The sequence below is a fragment of the Motacilla alba genome, chromosome 4, assembly GCF_015832195.1.
Source record: "Motacilla alba alba isolate MOTALB_02 chromosome 4, Motacilla_alba_V1.0_pri, whole genome shotgun sequence".
Classification (NCBI taxonomy): Eukaryota; Metazoa; Chordata; class Aves; order Passeriformes; family Motacillidae; genus Motacilla; species Motacilla alba.
In genome coordinates, this window is record NC_052019.1 from 21658570 (window position 1) to 21681242 (window position 22673).

The following is a 22673-nucleotide window of genomic DNA, read 5'->3' on the forward strand; positions in this document are numbered from 1 at the left end:
TATGGACTTTTTTATAGTTACAGAACAGCAGAAATCCCTAAACTGTATCATGTTTGTGGTGGCTTGACCTGGATGGAAGATGCCCACCAAAGTTTCTCTATCACTGCCCCTCTCCCTCAAATGCACAGGGGAGAGAAAATATAACAGAAGTATTTAGGGACGAGGTAATGACAGGGGGAGATCACTCACCAATTACTGTCACGGGCAAAGCAGACTCAACTTGGGCAAATTAGTTTAATCTTTATTTTATATTACCCATTCAACCAGAGTAGGACAATGAGAAATTAAATGAAATATTAAAACACCTTTCCCTCACCCCTCCCTTTTTAATGGTCTTTGTTCCTAATTTTCTCGACCTTCTCCCCACTCAAGACCTTAGGGGGATGGGGAATGGGGTTTGTAATCAGTTCATTACACTTGGTCCCTGCTGGTCCTCCCTCCTCAGGTTTGCCATGCAAACACAATTAAAAAATTCTTGATTTGCTGGCTATTGAATGACCTCAAAGAATGTACCTTACAACTAAAACTTCTTGAAGTACAGTAAGTAGAAAGAAAAACAGGTCTTTCTCAGTCTCTAATTTCCTGCCATAGCCTGGGAAAGAATGCAGAGATTTTATATAAAATATTACATGGATCTTCAAGCACACCTAAATAATTTCACACAGAGGATAACAGGAGAGGAAGTGAGATCAGCTCCGAGAGATATTTGAGACAGGGATTTGCCTGTAGACAACTTTGAAAGAACAATGCAAGAATGTAAAACACCTCACCCAATGCCATCCCAGGTTCCAGCTACTTGAGGGTAATCAATTGCCTCAGAAAGAAATAGCATCTGCCATTTAATGCCATTTAATGTCTATAGATTTTTCTTCCACTAGATCACACAATTATTCATTGAACTCAACTATCCCCATTTAATCCCTGCCTATGGCACCCTAGAGAATTCTATTTTATATTATCATACAGTCATGCCCAAAACAAAACCAAAAGCTCTAGATTTTGGAAGTTGAAAAGATAGGCCTACTTCACATTTTTAATACTGTATTTGTTTAAAATATTACGATGCACAACAGAATCTGCCCAGTCTCTATTCTTGGAAACAAAAAGAACATCACTTCTTAATATTTCCCTGAAGTATCAGTTAAATACCACGATGTATTTCGGTATAGCACACTTTCCAGGGCAGTGTATTATAAAACACTGAAATCACTGCACAAAATAAGCCTTCTGATTAAGTTGAGTGCTTATGGCCCACATTTTAAGAGTGAATTAATCCCAGCCCTGACACTAACATGTTTTGACACTCAGAGCTTTTCACTTCACCTCACTATATATTCACTTTTTTCCTATTGTACAACAGACATAATGATTCTTTGCCTGCTTTGTGAAGCCTTCTGAGAATTTCAGCAATAAAGCACTACATATAAAGAGATATGCATTTATATTGAAATGCACCTATTCACAAAGACTCATCAATTTCCAACTCACTAGTTAAACCATTTTTATAAGCTTTCATACACAAAAAAGCACATGAAAAATTTACCTGCTCATTTTTGCAGATCCATACAGTACTCCCCTGAAGTAGAATAAAGATTTTGGTTTTGTATCCTTTCAGCTCAAGATATCCACTTTTCTCAGGGGTGACAGAAGTTCGAGACTGAGAGTTATTATCAGACATCAATTTCAAGGCATTGAGTATCGTATTAACCCAGTCATTTCTTTCTTCTAAACAAGAAAAAAAAAAAAAAGTCAAAGACTAATTAAGTCTTAGTCGTTAGTTAAGCAGCAGCTTCATTCTTCTCTGCACAGTGGTTCTCCCAATGTTGTTGCTATGTTGGTTGATAGAACAGCAATGTCAAATAAGAGAGAACACCCACGCCGACGAGGAGGTGTAAATAAAAATAATGAGAATCTGCATCAGTGGAGGTGTTAGAAGGACAGACATCCAACTAACTCCCAACAATCAAGACACCAATCCAAACAAATTGATGATGTCATGTCTGCTAGTTCTGAACTACTTTATTCCAAGCAGCTTAAAGACTGAGGTGGCAGAGAGGTGGCATGTTCACCTTCTGGAAGCCAGATCAATGGGAAAGAATTACAGCAGTTATGTAAGCAGAAACCAGAGAGCCAAATATGATCTGTCACCGAAGAGGGAAATCATCACCAATGCTATTCCATGCTTGGCCATGCTTTTAAGAAAAAAATACTTCGTAATTTACAATCTATTCCATTAAGGTGTGGTGTTTAAGCTTGACATTGTCAAGGGCACCGAGTAATTAAGAAAATGTGTGTTTGAGCATCTTTGCATACATTATTAATGTAACATCTTACAAATACATGAGCACAAGGAGGTGAAGTAATAAAGTTTCTCTCAGTCTCACTCACTATGTTCAGACATTTGACTGGACTAAGATCAATATACTTTAATGCTGAGTAGTCTGAATGAATTAGGTTTGCCTTATGCGATTGGAATATCATGAATATTTCAACTGTTTGCTCTGAAAGAGCCAGATCACAAAATATATTGGGGGCAGGAGGGAGGTAGAGTTGGGGAAGGGAGGGATTAGAAGTTCTATTCACAGTATGTATGAAGCTGGCAAAATTAGCTTGGAAGACTGCAGGGAGCACCACTGAAAAAATAACATGCTTACTTCATAAATGGTGTATGTGCAACATACAGCAACAAATACACAAATTTAGGTATTGTAAAATACTTTGTAGAAAAGGAAGATAGCAGCCTGATAGATTAGCACAGGGAATGTGATCCAAGTGTTCCTGTAAAAAATTTGCTTTAAAATACATATATGCTGTCTTGAAATACTCCAGTAATCTTTTTGAAGTACTTTAGTATAGCTGAGGGCATCAAATTACTCTAGAACTAGTGTCTTTTTTTAATGGTATTTCACTCTGGTGAAACAAAATCTCACTGTATCTGAGCAAGTTATGCTCTAATTCACTGCTATCTCTTGTTTGGTTATTTATTTTGCCCCCAAAAGCCCCTAAACTTTCCAAACCATTACATATAGTGCTTTTTCTTCTAGATATTTAAATCCATCCAAAAGTAATGCATTTCTGATATCTCAAAATACATGTAAAGTCTCCGTTTCAAAATCTTTGAAAGAAGTTGAGTACCCTTTGAATAGTCCCAGAACAATTCCTAAACACAAATCCACAGAAGTAATAGCATCAAGTAACAGTTTTGTTTTTTGCACATAACAGAAATCAAGCAGGGTTATTTACATACTTTACTGGGAATACATCATCCAGTTCTGGGCCACATTCCTTATACAACAGGCATTTCTAACCTTAAGTGAACAGCTTTACAGACAGCTTACTATGTCCAAAGATGTCCAAAGATGGTTATATACTATATGAAAATGGAATTTCATGTATAACAAGTGGTTGTTCTAAATATATTTAACAAGTCAGCATACCTTTTTAACATTTTTATAGTATCCAAGGCAAAGGTCTACAAAAAAAAATTGCAGCCCCACCCCCAAATGTATTGCACATAAATGGTTATATTATAATTTATGAAAGAAAATTTAAAATAAATATAGAAGAGAAATGCAAAAAGAATAAAGAAATACATATTTTTAAACTCAGCTAAGAGCATAAAAATGACTGAAATTATTTGAGCTAAACCTGATAAGAAGGATTTGTTCATTGATGCTGCACTCCTGTTACAGCCTGCAGCAAATGTTTACTACCAACTATAACCCATAAAAATGGGATTTGATAATGGAAATGCTGAGAGACCCCAGAGCTATAATGGCTCTGGCATGTACTGCTGTAAATACATATTGCACAATTCCTGTTTTCTAGGCATTCATTTTTATTTGATTGTTTCCATAAATAAATCATACATGCACTGATATTGATTCCACATATTACAGCTGTAGGTTGATAAAGCATTCAATTAGAAGGCATACTAACTTCCTTGCTACAATTTACATTTGCAATCTCTATCAATATCTGGCTGAAAATACTGTATAGGACAGAAAATTTCAGATTTCCTTTGATCACAGCATCACATCCCAGGCACCATTCATTGTCTCTTTGTCAATTTTTTATCAAGTGGTGACTCAAAGATGTCTGAGAGCACACAGGCTGTAAGAGCTGCTAGTGAGACTAGAGAAATGTTCAGACAAATTAATCTTTGGGAAGGATGGGGAGGAGGAAGAAGAGTCAGGAAAATAGTCTTCTCATTTTGATATTTGAAAAAGCCATTGCCCAGCAATTTCCACTGTTCTTACAAAGCTTACAGTTATCTCCAGTTTCACTTTATGAGTTTAAACCAACTGGATTCCAGAAATATTTCTCATAATAAAACAAGCTATATTTCACAAACAGAATTTATCAACAGTGATTACATGGCTTTTTGGCAATTTCTAGAAACACACATCTTCTACTTACCTTCCTTATCCACACGGAAAACAAAAGTCCTATGGGATGTGACAACTTCAAACTTATTCTCCCCATGAGCTCTTACCGTTGCTATTGCAGAGAGCAGTATAATTCCTTTTGAGAACACTTCCTGTAACAAAAAGGCAGTCAAAATATTTAATTCTCATAGAATTTAAAGTTTCTCTGATGTAACACTGCTTGTCATGATGTTTAGAGAGCTTACCACATTTAACATAACTGAGTAAGTGAGCGCCTTCACTACTTACCTATCACCAACTTCACTGTTCTGGATCTATGCACATCTACTACCTTCTAAAACAAAATAAAATCCCATTATGGGATAGATTGTGCATATCTGAGATTCAACTTCATAAATTATCCCACGACATTAATATTGCAGAACATCACACTTTAATTTACAATTTTATGCCAAAGTAAATTACATTTACGATTTCAAAGAAAAATAATTTGAAAATATATAAGTATTACACTTGTATGATAGAATCAGACATGGGGAAAATATTATACTTTCTCCAGGCAGAGAATTCCAAACAGTTTTGCTGTTTCCCCCACACCTTGCCACTTCAATGGGTAGCCAATAAGAAAAGTAAATTCACTGATTTATCCCTAAGTTTGAACACAAAAAAGGGCATCACACTGGAAAAATACACTATCCTGTCAGTGCTAACAAGAATGCTCTAGCTTGGATCAGGTATGTGCTTTTCTGCCATGCGTGTGTGCTGGTTTTGGCTGGGATGCAGCTAATTCCCTTCATAGTGGCTAGTATGGGGCTATGTTTGATGATAGAAATAGGGTTCACAACACAGGGATGTTTCAGCTATTGCTGAGCAGTGCTGAGACAGAAGCCTTTTCTGCTCCTCGTCCCACCCCACCCCTGAGGAGGCTGGAGGTGCACAAGAGGATGGGAGGCAATTCAGCCTGGACAGCTGACCCCAGCAGACCTGAGGGACATCCATACCACACGGCACCATGCTCAGTATATAAAGCTGGGGGATGTTCACAATGATGGAGTTTGTCTTCTTAAGTAACCATTAAGCAGAATAGAGTCCTGCTCTCCTGGGGATAGCCAAACACCTGCCTGCCCATGAGAAGTGGGGGATGAACTCCTTGGTTTGCTTGTGCACAGCTTTTGCTTTACCTCCTAAAGTGTCTCTATCTCAACCCACAAGTTCTCATGTTTATTCTTCTGATTATCTTCCCCATCCTGGCTGCGAGAAGAGTGAGTGGGTGTGGGGCGTGGTTGCTGGCTGAGGTTAAAACACAGTAATTTGGGGTTAGCACAAATTTTTCCAATATTGTTACATTTCCAACTATGTATTAGAACAACTGAATGGAACACAAATGCAAGATGGGAAAAAGAACTGCTACAAGTACCTCCTTCAAGTAGCTCACCTTTTAAACTTATTAACCTAAGGATTTGGGGTGGGGGTTGACAGAAAGGAAAGCTGAAGCAGACGTGCATTTCAGAAATACATCTGAATTACTTCTAGATTCCAGAGTTAATGCTGCTCTTGTCTCCACTACGCTTTCATCAATTTGTTTTCTGATCAAGACAACTCAGACATACTGATAAAATTTGATTCAGACACAGTAATAGTCCGAGTCAGCTCCCCATAAAGAAATTGTTCTGTAATAACTTCCCTCCAAAAGTATAAATTATTATAACAGTCTTCATACAAGCACTCGAGGAACATCGTGAATGTGAAGCAAAAAGGATACACTGGATCACTTTTTTGTTTACTGAGTTTAATATACTAATGTTGCTTCACTTTGAGGTACTAATACATGTCAGCAAAGGTAGTTTAGTGGATAAATAAACAGAAATATTGAAACATAGCAGAAGCAAGCATGTTGCTGTAGTTACACACTAGGAATAGTCAGAATGACCATAGAACTGCATAGCTATTTTCATTATGGCTATATTTGTTAAAGGAGTGATTTTAATATATTTTTAATGAGATTGGATATTAAGTTAACTACTGATTCTTTCATGGTAAAACAAATTTTTTTACATCTACTGTTTCTGTAGGTGTTCAGTTATAAACATGTTATGGTGTTTGCAGGCATCTACTGGCTGTATTTGGTACTACTGCAAGAGAATAACAGACTGCTGGAAGCTTTTATTTCATTTGCTAAAAAAAAAGTCAATTTTCTTTAAAGCTGAGCATAGTTTTGCTTTGCTATTTAAACAATCATCCATCATCCTTTTTAAAGCTTTGTTCTCCAAGGCATACATATTTTCAAATACAGTTTAAACCATAATAATTTATCAATCTATCTTTCTTGTGCAGCAGCTTTTCTTTCATGTGCAAAAAAAATGCCTGTTAAAAAGCTCTTGTAGATCAAGATACAATAACTCTCTTTGAAACACTCCAGACTACAAATTAGGTGAATTATTTAAAAATATAGAAAACAAACCAAAACAAACACAGCCAAGAACTTCACAGCTATTTATTCTATTACTGAGTGGTGAAACTAGTTTTAGAGCTGCTAAGAATTCTCTGACAAAAAATTTTCCAGCAGGGAAAAGCAAACTGTTTGGGTGGGTTTTTTTTATATCAGCTGGTTTGGCAGAAACTTTAATTTTCAAATAAAGCCCCACATCACTCCTTGACGGTTGTGATTCAGAGATGAGCTAACGGATCCTGGAAAATACCATTTTGGAATACTTTGGTTTTAGTTCTACAACAGATTAAGTATGACCTAGTTCAAGAATGGCAGTGATTCATCTGTTTTGCAGTGAATTTTGCTCTTTGTAACGTTCACTTGTACTGTGACACAACAAAATATTGAAGTTCTCCACTTGAGGAGTGAAATCAGTTTCCTGAATCACTAATATATTTGCCAGGGACGCTAAGCTGTTTTAAATAAAAACATAACCAGAAGTTTTTGCCTTACTATGAATTGCATGGTAAAACACCAGATTTCTGCCAAAAGTAGGAAGAAATTTGAAGCAAAACTTGTGCACATAGGGTAGCTGAGAAAACTACTCAAATTCTACCTTCCCCTCCTCAGTTAACCACACTCTGTTGAGAAAAAGCCACATGGGATGTTGCTGTGATTACATCAGCTTTCTCAGGACCAGGAACACAGAAGAAATGAGAGCAACACAGATTCAACCCAAAACTTTCCCTAGGTCAGATGCTGTTTGTTAAAAGCTGAATCATTTTTTCATGTGTGCAGATACAAAGTAAAGAAGAGATCTCTATCAAGTAGAAGTTGATACACAACTACAACAAGGTCAGAAAAATATGTATAAAATTAGTGTTTAAATCATTCAAAGAAGTATTCATATGGGCATTTTCAGGAATAATATTCTCTGTGTCTTCCTTCTATAGTCTCTGGTTATTTCACTCTTCATTAGCCATGTAGCACACTTCCCCTTCTTGAGAACCTCACTCCTCTCTAGCTCCTAATTTGAATGACAAATAGAGCTATTTAATATTGGTAGTGTTTCTGGGTAAAATAAACAGTTCCATTCCACTGAGTCTAACCTTCTCCACTTGTAATAAGAAGAAAAATATCAAGTATAGATTGGTTTCCTTCTGAGAACTAATTTTAATTGATACATGAAACTGAAAGTATAATTTCTTTATAACATTCTTTACTGTGTAGGAACATCTTAAGACAAACATGGACTAGAACAGACAGAACTTGCCATTAAACTCTAAAATTAAAACAACTTCCCTGTTTAAATATATAAATGGCCAGCTACGTAGTAGGAAGGGGGACATGCAAGGCCTTGCAATGAGCTCAAGCTGCACACAGGTCTTGATGGGTTTGCAAATAGTTGTTCATAATGTCAAGGTAACAACACACAAGCAACAGCAGGAAAATACTGACATCCATCTTGCATGAAATATGAATACCCTAGGTGTGGAGATACTGATCCAGCAGAGACCACTGCACCAAAAACTCATTTTGTTGAGTGACACCACTGTTCATTTAGCACAATCCCAATGGGCACTAAGAAACACTGGGCCCCAACTATGTTTTCCTTCTATCTGCAAACTATTTTGAGTTTCACCAAACCCTTAGTTCCCAGAATTTGTTCAGGCCTTTCAGTTCTCAGATATAACATTTCTTCATGTATGTAACTCACCAAGTCAGCAAGTCAGCCCAAGATTTGGTTGAACTGTATACAGAGACCAAGCAGCATCTCCTTCAATACCCAGCGTGAGGCTTGGACTCAGATTCCAGGAAAAGTGAAACAAAGAAGCTTCAACACAAGTGTTTGCCAAGCTGCTGATAGCCTAACCTACCACACAGGCCTTTTAAATAGAGGATGCAGCGTTGGTAGCTTCCTATGCATCATATGACACAGTAAACATTCATTTCTGCAGAAGTTAATACTTCTGGAATCTCTTATGACAAACTGACACGTAACAAGTGCTATTCTAGCACAACTGACCTCCAAGTAACACTTTCAGTGACTTTCAAAAGGAAGAAAAATAAAAATAAATTCCCAGTACAGATAAAAGACTTTGAGTTTTTTATTAGCATTTCTTTCCTTAATTATGCTACAGATAGTGTTAAGTAAATCCCATTTCTCTATTTTTTCAAGTCTTTTTTATGATTAACCCTGCTTTTCTGCTCCTCTGAAGTTGTGGGACCAATACTGCAAAGGGGTATCATTTTTTGTCACTGTAATGCAAACATGATTCTCCTTATTCTATTGTTCCCTTCACCTACAAAATTATGTCTTCTGCTGTAAGTGAAGCAAAGTAAGCAAGTAAAAACAGAGTGTTTCAAATTTACAATCAGTAAGCAAAAATACCAATGTAACTATTTTTTGAGCTTTTTCTTAGTTCCCCAGCCCCTCAGAAAATAAACAAACACTCTCATCCTACTTCAGTTCTTACATCCTCACCCCATCATAAGGCATCTATAGATCTCTTACCACCAATCAGCATACTGTTTCAGAACTTTTACCTGAAACTGTATTTTCTTCCTAATACAATATGCATCCTCAACAGGAAATGGTTTTCAACATTTAAAATAATACACATGCATGTTGAAGGGAACCTCACCTTCCCTTAACATGCATACTGTACAATCATCTATCACTTTTAAGTCTAAAAAGGTCTTCACTACTTCCAAGAGGAAAATTAATTAGTAAATCACAGAGCACAAGAATTTTGTAATGCTCTGAAGGGTAATCACATGGAATTCCAAGAGAATTACAAAGAATACACTCTCTGCTGAAAACCATGATTTACAAATGCATTTTTGTATCACATATAAGAAGTGAACTACTTTAATCAAAGCATCTCACGAGTCTGCAAATGTTTCAGCAAGATGCAATCCTCAGTACAGAAACAAAACCAGCCACATACATTGTAGAACTGTTTTTGAACATTCCCATTCAAACCTAACCTAGTTCCAAGTTCCATGACACACAATTATGCATAGAAGACAAACAGGAAAAAGACATTTTTAATCAAAGAGTCATCAAGTGTTTAAGTCTGGGTTGGTTTTTTTAAATGATCTTCCATGCTACTTTTAATTTTGCTCTCACAATCTCCAGCATGCTAGGCTCCCATGACAAGACACTCTGCAAACACCATCAAAATAACATCTCTCTTAAAAGCATTTAGCATGATCCCGTTCTGTTCTGAAAACAGCAGCAGTGTCTGTCTCTCACTAAAGTAAAAAAAAAAAAAAAATCTACCTGGAAAGGTGAGTAATACAAGCCCTCCTAAGAAACAAAAAGATGAACAATACACGAAGATAAGTATACTTTAAAATACTTAATTACATCTTACCTTAGTATTTTAGAATTTAAAATTAACCTAAGACGGATATTAATTTCTAATTATTCAGATTCTAATTATAGTACTTTGTGTATCACACAGGTGCATTTTGTTCCAAACATGACCAAAACATGTTTCTTACCTTTTCATTGTTGTAATAAGAAATGCTCTCTCCATCAAATTTAACCCAGCGCTTCTGAAACACACGTTTGCTGTGAATCAATAATTAACATAATTAATATACAACTAACACTGGTGTTAGGAATGTCTCAATCACAAATTATAGAGAGGTAAAATTTCTCTTCAAATGAATATTCTGAACATAGAGCATAACTTTAAGTGCCACAAGGTCTATTAAGATACTTTCCAAAAATGAAAGCTGAGAACCTCAGATGACCATCTCACTGTTGTGCTTATGACAAGGACATCTCTGTTTACAGGCCATGGTACCTCCAGTCATTCCATGTCAACATATCTCCAAGACTCTGTTTTCTGGCCAATGAATGGATAGCAGCACACCACGTCTCCCAACAAGTACAACATGAAATTTAATTTTCAATGTGTGTTATCAACTGGACATCATTAATGGGAAACTTTCAGTGTGCCATTAATTCACGCTCTATAAAGACCTAAAAATATATTTTTACATGTACCTGAAGTAGTCCATTACACTCACTAAAAATGTTGACAGCGTGTTAGTTATCATCTAAAAATGTCTCCATTCCAAAATCTATTAAACAAGTTAATTAAGCAAGAACAAGACCCCACTAATGTATTTTCCCAACATTATTTCCTTTCCTTTTAAATGAGTGCGCTGCTTTAGGATTAGTAGACTGTGATAGCTTATCAAAACTTTAATCAAATAGCAGCTCTGGCTTAATTAACTTGTATTATATGACTACAATAAATCATCATTTTTCATAATCTGGAAAGGCCAATGTACCCTCTATTTTGCATTAAAATGCCAATAAACTTCAAGATTATACAGGGACGAGTGAACCTAAGTACCACATACAATGTGAGCAAACTGAAAGGCTGTACAATTTACAATGAATTAACTAAAAAAAAGAGAACCCATGCTTTAATTGCATGATTAGTAGCAATTTAAGAAAACAGTATATATTCTTTTGCCCAAGGAGTCACAAACTGCTCTTTCAATGAAAACAATTCCCTTTCCCTTTCCACTACAAATATTACGCAGTGACTAAATACAAACTTAATATCTCTCATGCAAACATACATTGTCACAATTACACAATAACCACTGCAAATACCATACCCTTGAGGAGATAATTTATCCAGCCATCCTGCTTTAACCTTCTTTACTGATGGTCCATAAAAGCAAGCATATGGTGTTATTGATTCATTTCCAATCAAAGTCTGATCTCCACCAAATTGCCAAAAATTCATTTGTTCACTGGCCAAGCGATCAGAATCTCCACTTTGTATCTTACTGCAAGATGCTAAGTGTGTTTTGGTTTTATTTTTCCTTTTTTTTAAAGACAAAGTATGTTGTTCCACAGTAGAATATACAGATTCACTTTCAGATTCTTCTGGTGTTAATGATGGGTCTTCCTGAGACAAGGATTCATTTTTTGCAATTTCTTTTGTCTTCTCTTTCTGATTACTAAAGTAACTGGAAAGAAAAAGCAAATTTTACTCTTAAAATGTATTACTACAATGCAAAAGTTCATACAATTAGTAATCAGAACAAATACTGGTAAAGTATATTATGTTTATAACTTGTACGATCACAGTGAACCACAGACCTGCTAAACACAAACTACCTTATAACTATGACCACCCTGAATCCTACTTTCTCCACTCAACAGGAATAGTACCAAGATAACACTCCTTTGGAAGCCTGAACAGAAATTTAAAAGTAAATTCTCCTTCCTCAGAAGACTAGCTTTGCTCTTTTGAATACTTTTGATGACTTTCAGTATCACCTCTCTCTTCCATCTCCCACCTCAAGAGGAGTCTGGTGCAGACTGGATAACTAAGAAGCACATTAGCTCCCACTTCATCAAGCCACCGGCCACTGTCTGACAGGAGTGGTGAATGTGTTTTAGTTGTATGCTTGTTTGGATGGGTTGTTTTTTTTCTAATGACAAAGTAAATTATGCGAGCACTCAGAAACAGCTAGCTATGAGAGATATAAAAATGGAACTTGGTCTTCCTTATTCTGACTGGGGAAAACCGGGACACTCTCCAGAGATTGTGAAACTTAGTTTAAAGAATCTCAGAACAGCCACAGTGCACAGATTTGCCTCATATAGGATGGGGTAAAGCCTCAAACAGAAGAAAAAAAAAATGTAGTCATGGTTGGGCCCTCAGAGCTGAGATCCACTCGTGACATCAGTAAATAGCATTTTCTTCTTTACACTCTGAGTTTCTCAGTAATTCTTATTTAATACCATAGATTCTTAGAAGAATATTCTTCATTCATTCCTAGATCCAATTTATTTTCACAAGCCAGGAATTCATTTCCATGAAGTTCCTAGAAAAGAAATATATTGTAACTAACATTTGTATTGAAGGAGTGATATTTAAATTACTGTAGATACAAATCACACACAAACAGCCTAGTTGTGAGAACAGCGCTGCTCTTTCCCTCATTTTCAAACATGTACTTGAAAGCTGATTTTTATATTCTAAGAAATGTTACTTCCAACATTTAAGCATGGTCCAAAACATCTGATACAAACAAATCAGATAAAGAGATTCAGTGTATAGAAATACCACTGCTCTGATTTTTCTTGAGGCACCACTGACATCCTGGTTTTGGCAGGAATAGAGTTTATTTTCTTCCCAGCAGCTGGTACAGGGCTATGCTTTGCATTTGAGAATGAGAATAATGCTGATAACACACTGATGTTGCTGGGTACAGCTTACTCTAAGTCAAGGACTTTTTAGTTTCCCATGCTCTGCCAGCGAGCACAAGAAACAGGAAGCCAGGAGGGTGCATGGCCAGGACAGCTGACCCAAACTGGCCAAAGGGATGTTCCATAGCACAGAGCATCATGCTCTCTCCTTTCCACTGGAGTTACCATCAGCATTAGTATTAATATTACATTTTGCTTTGTAGTAATTATTAAACTGGTCTTATTCCACCATCTAAGAGGTTACTTGTTTTCAAGGTCTCCACACTGCAGTGGGAACGAGCAAGCAGCTGTGTCCTAGTTACCAGCTGGGGTTAAACCACAACAACTGAATATTTTTTAAGGTCAAGAGCCACATGTTACATGCAGCTTAAGTACCATTTATGATTTGCTACTGTTAGCCTATCTTTCATAACAATATTTCTTCCTGGAATAAATGTACAGCCTTCACAGAACACTAAATATAAAATAATGGCAAATTCAAAATCCTAAAGCAACACTGAATTCAGACACACTGAATATATCTCATTGGGGTTTTTTGGGTTGTTTCTTGCCAAGAACTTCTTCCTAAAAGGCTCATCTGTTAACTTTTGCCTAGAAATCTTTATCACACTGCTTTTGCTTGCAGTGTACAAAGTGTCAAGGTTAACACTGCTCATGAACACTGTATTTCACACTTCCTAAACTTAATCTGACAATCATATTGCACTACTAGGCTTTTCAGTATGTCTTTCTTCCTCTAAAAAAACCCTAGTTTTAACATCTCCATGCTTTCTGTCAGAGGTGTTTTAATTAACTAATTTAAGCTTTTATGTGTAAGTAACGAAGCTGAACAATGGCAGAAACAAAGTGGATAAGCTTTCACAACAATGCCATTTATTTTCTGAGTAGCAGCATCTAATCTTGTACTTGAGCACTGTGCCTTGGCAACATGTAAAGGCAAGACTAAAAAAAGACATAGTTCAAAGCAGAGGAAGTGCGCAGCAAAAAGGTAGAAATCAGTCTGATGCTAGGATAAATCTAGGTGAACTGTGTGTCTTCCTCTGTCAACCGGACCCATTATAAAAATAAAAAACCCACCAAAACCTAACCACCCACACATCGCAGTACTATGCTGTAGCTAAAGGGATAAAGGAGCTAAAAAAAAAAAAGAAAAACCAACAAAAAAACCAAAGCAATACAAACTCCCCCACACATAAATAAAACCAACCAAAAAAACCCTACAGAAAACTAAGCAAAAAGCATCAATATACCTTGTAAACAAATTAAATAGAAAACTGAAAAGCAATCTATCCATTGTTTATCAAGTATTTGCATTGCCTGGAATCTCCCAAAAGAAGGGGAAATGGCCACGCTTCTTCACAAATTAAGAGGCTAATATCATGGTGCATGAAATATCTTCAGAGTAAAAATAGTCAGTGTCCTTTATCTTCCTTTGTTTATCAGGATACAATTGAAATCCATACCCACTGAAGCTACATGGTAGTACCTCTTCCTGCTTGTCACGAGCCACTACAGTAACAGTTTGATGTCCTGCTTGTGCTCACTCCATAATCTTCAGTACTTGAGCAAGTGAATTCAGAGAGCCAAATAACTTCGATGCAATAACTAAGAAATGAGTTTCTATTGTCAGTAGAATTTAAAATGTAAAAGTCCACAAATGAAGACAGGTTGTGGGTAAAGGAAGTTCTATTTGCTCACAAAAATCAATTTCAAACAAAGGAGAATCCAAGCATTTGCATATTTCTCTTAACAGAAATATCCTGCAAGATGCTCAGGCTCAATTCAAGATGAAATCCCTACCTCCTTCAAGTGTCTGAGGTATAATACAAAGCATTTTCTTGTGAAATGCAATGCAGCCAGCCTTCCACAGTATCCCAATACTCAGCTCACACAATTTACCGAGCTCAGATTGCATGCTTAATTTAGTCTGTCTACAGTAAGAAATAAAGCCAGTATTTCACTCATGAGGCCTAAACTCATAAGAATTCAGTCTTCCCCTGGAGGAATTCTAATATCCTTGACTCTTTTAGTTAGACATAACAATAAAATGCCACTAAAACACTTGAATTTTTGTGTTGTTTTTAAATCAGCATTTAAAAAAAAACAAAAAACAGTTCCTTCTCCAGGTTGCCCTTCAGAGGTTTCCCTTATACTTATCTTTCTTCCTGATCCAAACTAAAGGTATGTTTTCTTTATAACCTTCATTCCCCTGTTCTCTCATGCTCACTTCCAGTCTGTAGTGACTCATTACCTATTTCTACAGTCACTCCCTTCACAAAAGCCTACAGAAGCCTTTTCTTTACACCAATGAAACAGAAGGAAGGGTGATGGCTAACTCAAAAGCCCTTAGAACAAATTTCAGTTGTAAGTTTAACAACTCGACACCTTTTATTCAATATGGACAAACAATACTCTCATGACTTAACATGAAGCAGCAGCAACAAGCTCTAAAATCTCAGATACTTCACAGTGTTACCTAAATATTCTTATGTGTTCCTAGGATATTTGCTTCTGAAAAAAATCTGAAAGTGAAAGGTATCTCAAGATGTTTGTTACATAGTTCTTCTTTATGATGTTTGTCCACAATTAAGTGCTAATGGAACGAAAATCAGCTATGAAGTTTCCAACAGGCATGTGATAAACATAATGCATGAAACTGTTCACATACATGGAAGTGATATTAAAATCCAAATCTTCAGATCAGGTAAAGGATGTCATATTATACTGCATTAATCATGATTCTATAACCAGCAAAACAGCAATTTAGTTTCAAGCAGTTAATCCAGTTTAACAGCATGGTATTTTTGTACTTTGTGCCTTTGTAAGATAAGAAAGAGGGCTGACGACCTTTCTGGGTATGCTTTTTCATAAACAACCATTTCAATGAAATGTACAGAATAATGCTAATAAGTAACAAGAGGGCTAGGAAAATTTTTCTAGAAAATCAGCTTAGACCATTGAAACAATTACGAAGAAGATAAATTTTGAATTTTTAAAGACATTGGCACAGACAACAATAACTAGCACAGACACAGCATTGCATTCAAGGAACGAAAATGAACACTCAAAAGTCAGCTTTGCATGCACATAACAAGAACAAGTATGAAAAGCAAGGTATGATTTTAGGTACACTGTGTTAGAAGGGCAACAAAAACAAAAAAAAGCATATTATACGTCCAAAACAAAGTATGCATCAAAAAGAGATTACTTTTATTCCTAAAAAACTGCTCTCATTAGAAGATGTAATTTGAACCATTTACTTTTATTGATCAATTCTAAAGAAATGAGAATGGGAGAAAGAAAAACCCTAGACATCCATTTGAGTAGTTTTTATTTTAGTCAACAGTTTACAATAGTTAAAAAATGAAACATTAGACTGAAGACCAGGACAGAAGAATTTTCTGTTATCTTTAATTCTGTGGCTTGAGACTGGCTGGAAAAAGTATAAGTAATCACAGAATCAACAATTTCTGGTCTGCTTCCTGCTGAGACAGAAGCAGGAGCTAGAAATTCATGGCATTTGGCAGATGCCTCACTAAGCTAATTTACCTCCCATATCTCCCTCCATGTGATTCAGAAGTCTGTCCACATGTCATCTGTGGCATTCACACCAACTACTGAACCCAACAAAAACATTCACTTCACAGAATCCTAAAAGAAAAGTGACTTTCTGGGTATACAGCAAGTTTAGGAGATGCATGAAAAATATCATGCGAGAGCTAAAAAGTCCTGAGAACTTTTATATACAGGAATTGAAAAAGGGCATGGCCAAATGTGACCATCCTATCACCTAACCTAATGAGCAAGCTGCTTTCACAGGATATGCATAAGTCTGTGCAGAGATACGTGGTCTTGATCTGCAATTCTCAGATGAGAAAAAAGCCACTTTTACCATTCTTAGTAAATTCTAACGGTTTCAGATTTCAACAGCTTAACCTCAATTATGCACAAAGAACTGTACATAAATACAGCAGCTCTGGCCAATGGGGTTTTAAAAAAAATTAGTTACCTGTCCTATGTTAGTTTTAAAAAAAATAAAAAGAAAAGAAAAAAAAGAAACAACCTAAACACACACTGCAACTTCTAATTACTACTGAACATACAAAGTGTTGCTTGGGATTAACAAAAGTCATTAGTCCTCATATATTTACATTATAAACGCTTTGCATATGCCTAAAATGACAAAAATCAAGTACTGGCAACTAAAAGAGCCCAAAAAAAAAAAAAAAAAAAAAAAAAAAAAAAGGAGGAAAAAAAGAAATAATTAAGGCCAGTAGGAAATACCCAGCATGAAGATTAAAGTGAAGACAGACCATATACATTCAGGCTTCTCAACTTACTTTAGCATCTTTAGCGTTGTCACAAATAAAGGTTTCCCCATATGGAGAGATAATGGGTGGCTTTTCTTCCAAAAAAGTATCTTAAAGCAAATAAATAAATAATAAATAAATAGATACAGTCACATGGTGCTCTACTGTGAGTCACAAATGCTCTGCTAAAGTCATGATGAAATCAACAAGGGACACAGATTTTGCAGCTTGCAATTTCTCTGTCTTTCCCAAAAAAAAACTTTGAGGAACAAGAAACAATGTCCTATTTCTACATGAACTCCAGATACCTTCTTTCCACCACAGACATTAACACTACTATTATGTAATTTTACTATAACTTGCATATAGGCATTTTCTTCTGTCCTACCCTGCATTAAGTTAAAATAAAAAAACCTTCAGTTGTCTAGTCTAGGAAGCAATAGCTCCAAAGCTCTTTATTCTGACTTTTAAAAAATACCAAAAATAAACCACCACACAACTCTTTTGCGCACCATCTTCATTTTGTCACCCAGTATTTGCTTAAAATAAACACACATAACTTCAAAAGAGACATATTTTGCAAATATGAAAGACGTTTCCAGCTGACTGCACAAGACTTTGAAACACTTCAGTAAACTATTTAATACAATAAATTTCCTGTTCTTTCAGGAGCCATGAGCGCTTATAAACAAATTCAGCAGCATTAGTCAGGAATACACTCCCTTTATCTTTCAAGAAATGAACTCTGCTCAAAAAAACTGGATCTAAGTTAGAAACGTAAAACACTAGTTTAAAAATATATATATTAAAATAAATGGGGCTTATAGAGTAGATTTTCTAATTTTTTCTTTTATTTGGGCATATTGAAAAAGTAAGTAAAAATGCAGAACTGATTAAATACTCTGCTATCACATAAATCAATTCTTCCAGACCTTTGAGATTTCTTAAAATATGTAAGTAATACTTATTTTAGACAACCAGTCCAAGATTTCTTTTTCCTTAATATTCAAGATATAAATACCAACATGCTTAACTCACTGTTTTGTGAAATTTGCCTCCCAGTGCAAGAAATATTTACAAGGCCCATATTTCTTCTTCTCTGAAGGGAACTTGAACAAAACAAAGCACAGAATGAAAACATTAATTGAAATTTCCCAGAAAATAGGCAAAACCATCTCATGCAGTTAAACAATTAAAATTATACACAAATATAGAAACAATAGATTTTAAATCTTGGGAAATTTTCTGATTTTTTTTCAAAGTCACACAACAATAAGCTGTTTTCCTCCCCTTATGACACTGAATACTTCTCTGATCCTAGCAGACATCCCAAATTCAGGGGTTTTTTTTGTTCTAATTCGACATTAAAAATATTCACATTGCTTGAAGAATGGAGATTCCAGAGTTTCCCCAACCTTTTCCTTCCCAATAATTACCAATGACTGTATTTAAAAAAGGATGTACTATGAAAATCTTTAAGATTAAAGATTTTTTTTTAAGATTAAACTCACGAGGGGCCTGAGAATCCAGCCAGAACATGCTCCCAAACACTGAAAAAAAAATCCTGTAAAGTTTAGAGTTCCTCAAGTGAATTATTTCCCCCACAAAGTTTTAAAACCAAGAGGTAAATGGCATTGCATTGCAACTGCCAGTGACAACCCCTACACATTCTGCACATGGGTAAGAAGGTATCTCCATGCACAGCAGAGAAGTTATTTTATTAGTGGCATGCTGGCCCCATGGATTTCAGTAATTTCAAGTGTAGTGCAGTATTATTGCTACTAATAATATTTCAGGCCAAGACGGCTTTATTATCAGGACATAGGAAGAAAAAAGTGTGAATTAGAAAATTTCTAATCCACCTTTACTAGTCCAGTGGTCTGTGTTACAGGTCTTTTCAGTCAAGCTCTGAATTCCCCCAGCAACATAATGATCAAATTTTCCTCTAACTCTCATTTTCTCTGCCTAAAATAAGACTACTGAAGGTTATCATGCATCCTTATAGAATATTCTGAGGCTTATAAATTCCATATAAGATCTTTATCGGTTTTCCTAACAGTTTGTGGGTCCTCCATCATTTAAAGCCAAAGGCAATTATCTTCTACTAAAAATATCAATCTCCTTTTGTTTCCCCTTTCAACATATTGAGACATTTTATTATTTTAAGATAAGCTACATTTAGGACTTTAGACCTACTGTCCCATGAAGTCCAACTTGAATTATTCCTAACTACAAAATGATGTTTCTTTGTGACAGAAGGCAGGCATTCATGAACTACTATTTCACATCATTTTTACTCCACACCTAAATCTGCCTCAAAATTTTATTAGATTAAATTCAAGATAGAAGCCACACCTTATAAAGTTACTTGACATTTCAAATGTTAGCCAGGTTAAATAAACTAAGTTCCCCAATGATTACTTTATAAAATCATGGATTTAGAAAACACAAGGTGAGTTGGGCCGGTGAAAGTGTTTCATAGCCTAGTTCCCATATATAATTGCCTACTCTCCTGAGTCCTAATTACAATAAATACATAGCAAATACTTTAAAACTCTGTGTTTCATCATACATTTTACTAAAATTCATGTAGTTACACCTTTTGAAGTTCCATTAGCAAACTAACTTCATGTGTTTGTGTGAACTTAATATGCTTTAAAAAAACCCAAAACCTAACCTAGTGTATTTCAACACAGATCAGATTTTCTGTTGGTAGGTTTGTATCTTTTGAAGGGTATTAGTAGCATTAAAGCAAATTAAGACTTAAAGATAATCAACTTTGACTTGAAGAGCCTTTAAAATTATGGAGGCTTTCCTTATGTAAAACAGTGAGTCATTTGCTTAGTTTCAGCGTGGATGGATAATTTCACCAGGTAATGAAAAATAACAAGTCAGCTTAAAAATAGCAAACAAAAAAAATCAAAAAAAAAAAAAAAAAAAAAAAAAATCACACACATACAAAATACCCCACTTTTTTTTTAAAAAATCCATATACTTTTCAGGACTTGTGTATTATTTTTGATCATGCACCTACATTTATGTATACATGGCACAAAATCCTGCTGAAAAACCAACTATAGTCTTTTTTTCCAGCATTCAAAAATACACTTCCTTGTCATTTTTGGAAAGCAAATTTCTAACTTATGTAAATTAAAAACTGTCTGAAGACATAAAATAAATGAAATGAGCTCACTTTTGAGTATCTGCTTGAAAGTTTGTGTCATAAAAACCCAACAGTGCGAACTATGAAATGATAATATTTTGTGAATGCTTAATAGAATAGTAAGCTCGTTGTTGTACAGATTAAATACCTGGATTAAAAGAGAGAAAAATACTGAAGACTGTTGGAAGAAAAAAATTTTTAAAAAAATCTTATAACTGTGTCAATTTATGACTTTTTCTTAGCCATTTCAGAAAGTGAATACCTCTTCTCTTGAATTTTTTCAATTCAAAAATTGAGTACTTCAAACAGGATAAATTATACTCTTTATTTTGCTCTTTAATGGAAGCTTAGTGCAAGCAGTCTGCCAATCACAAAGTGCACAAATTTTTCAAAGATATAATAATAACAAATTCAATTATTATTATTCAACGTTGACTTTGTTCCAGCTGTGGTGATTAGGACTCCCTGTTTTCATATATTAAGAGGCACCGGATGTGGCTCAGGCTGCACACACTTCTCTAGCACCCCATATTATGCATAAAGAGGATGAAAGGATGTGATTGAGGCAGTGACTGGTCTTGCTAAATGCTGAAAGGCTGAAAAGCTAAAACTTTGCACAAAACTTTGCACCAAGCTGGTTTATTCGATATACTCCTGTCACCTTGCAAAAAAGTGAGGGAAGGAGGTCAGCGCAAGCAGTCAGTGCCTCAAAGTCTTTACTTGGCATTCATCTGCAGTGTGTTTTAAATGAAAGAAGCTTTTGTTTCCAAACTCATTCAAGACGTGTTTTCTTTTCTATCTATCTCAAGACCTATCCCTCCCATAATGCAAACACATCTGCTCTAGCATGCTGCGTTAAAGCTTTGGGGTAGACTGCTAGCAGAGGTAAAGTAATAATGACACTTTACCACAGGAAAAGAGAGGGAGCAGCTTCTCTCTTCTAAAAAATTTCTGTGGCAGAACAGAGATACACAGCAACACCAGCTTGGTACCTCATTAGCAATCTTGAGCACTTGTATGCTAAGAAATGGAGTCTAAAGAATATCAGCACCAAGCAAGAAATTCCAACTACAGGATCTGCCAACTGCAGAAAACAAATGGTGCGTGCTCAGGCCAAGCACCATTACCTATTTTACTTATTTATATCTTCCCCCATAAGCAGGACATTGCCCAGAATTTTGGTCTAGTTTTTCTTATTTCTCTTAATAAGGAATCAGAACAACCCCACTACTGTGCAACACAAGTAACAAAGATGATGAAAAAGTCTAAAAAAATATATAATTCATCAGTCTGAAATTTTATCTGTGTATTATTCTGCTTAAAAATCATATCTACCATGTTATAAGTCAGCTTCAGCTTTTTGTTTGAAAAGATTGCTTCCCAGAATGATGCAATGGTAACTATTTCACAGAAGAGTGACTGCTAGTTGACATTATCCCAAGTATCCAAAGCCTTTAAAACTATTTCAAAAGTAATTATGTTTAATCTTGTTCTAAAGACTAAAGACACATTAGTGGTTAGTTCCATCCATTGCAATATTCTGTCTTACAAAAACCTTCAATTTTTCACTTTGTGGTTTTTAACACCTTTTGACCAATCTTTAATTATTCTCTAACAAGAGAGAGCTCACAATTATACAGTAAGGAAAAGTCCAGCTGAAAAAAGAAATAAACCCAAAGTATTTTCAACTTCTAAAATGCTATGGTGTTTTTCCAGATGCCAGCATGCTTTGTTACAGGCAAGAGCCAGGAGCAGAAGTGAGGCACAGGGAAGCAGATAAAATTGGAAGGGAGGTAAGTGCATTATTAGTAATAAGAAATGGCACTGTTACATTCCAACTATGGGGCACAAGGTGACCCACTGTAAGAGCTTTTTGTGCTAAAGGCACACAGGAGGTGATGAGAAAAGTATTCCTTGCATAAAAATTTAATGACTTATATCCATGAATGACTAGAAGGAAATGTTGAGATTCCCAGATTTCAGCAGAATTTCTCTACTTCTATGGAACAGCCTTTATACAATGTAATGAGGATGAAACCAGCATCGGTCAATAAGGCCAGTTGAGGCTGTTTGCCTGTGCAATTCTGTGAGAAATTGATACAATAAATTATCTGTGAGAAAAATACAATAT

General features: G+C 35.6%; 1 protein-coding gene across 4 annotated transcripts in view; it reads right to left on the minus strand.

Annotated features, from left to right (window-relative positions):
- ARAP2 (ArfGAP with RhoGAP domain, ankyrin repeat and PH domain 2) overlaps positions 1-22673 on the minus strand; it is a 123096-nt gene that overhangs the window by 91811 nt on the left and 8612 nt on the right. For all 4 annotated transcript variants that reach the window (XM_038135019.1, XM_038135018.1, XM_038135020.1 and 1 more), the window contains exons 3-9: positions 18418-18488; positions 17410-17489; positions 12602-12684; positions 11464-11820; positions 10327-10396; positions 4420-4540; positions 1544-1725 (exon numbers count right to left, since the gene is read on the minus strand). In XM_038135019.1, the coding sequence (XP_037990947.1) occupies positions 1544-1725; positions 4420-4540; positions 10327-10396; positions 11464-11820; positions 12602-12684; positions 17410-17489; positions 18418-18488 (964 nt within the window). The remainder of the gene's footprint in view (positions 1-1543; positions 1726-4419; positions 4541-10326; positions 10397-11463; positions 11821-12601; positions 12685-17409; positions 17490-18417; positions 18489-22673) is intronic.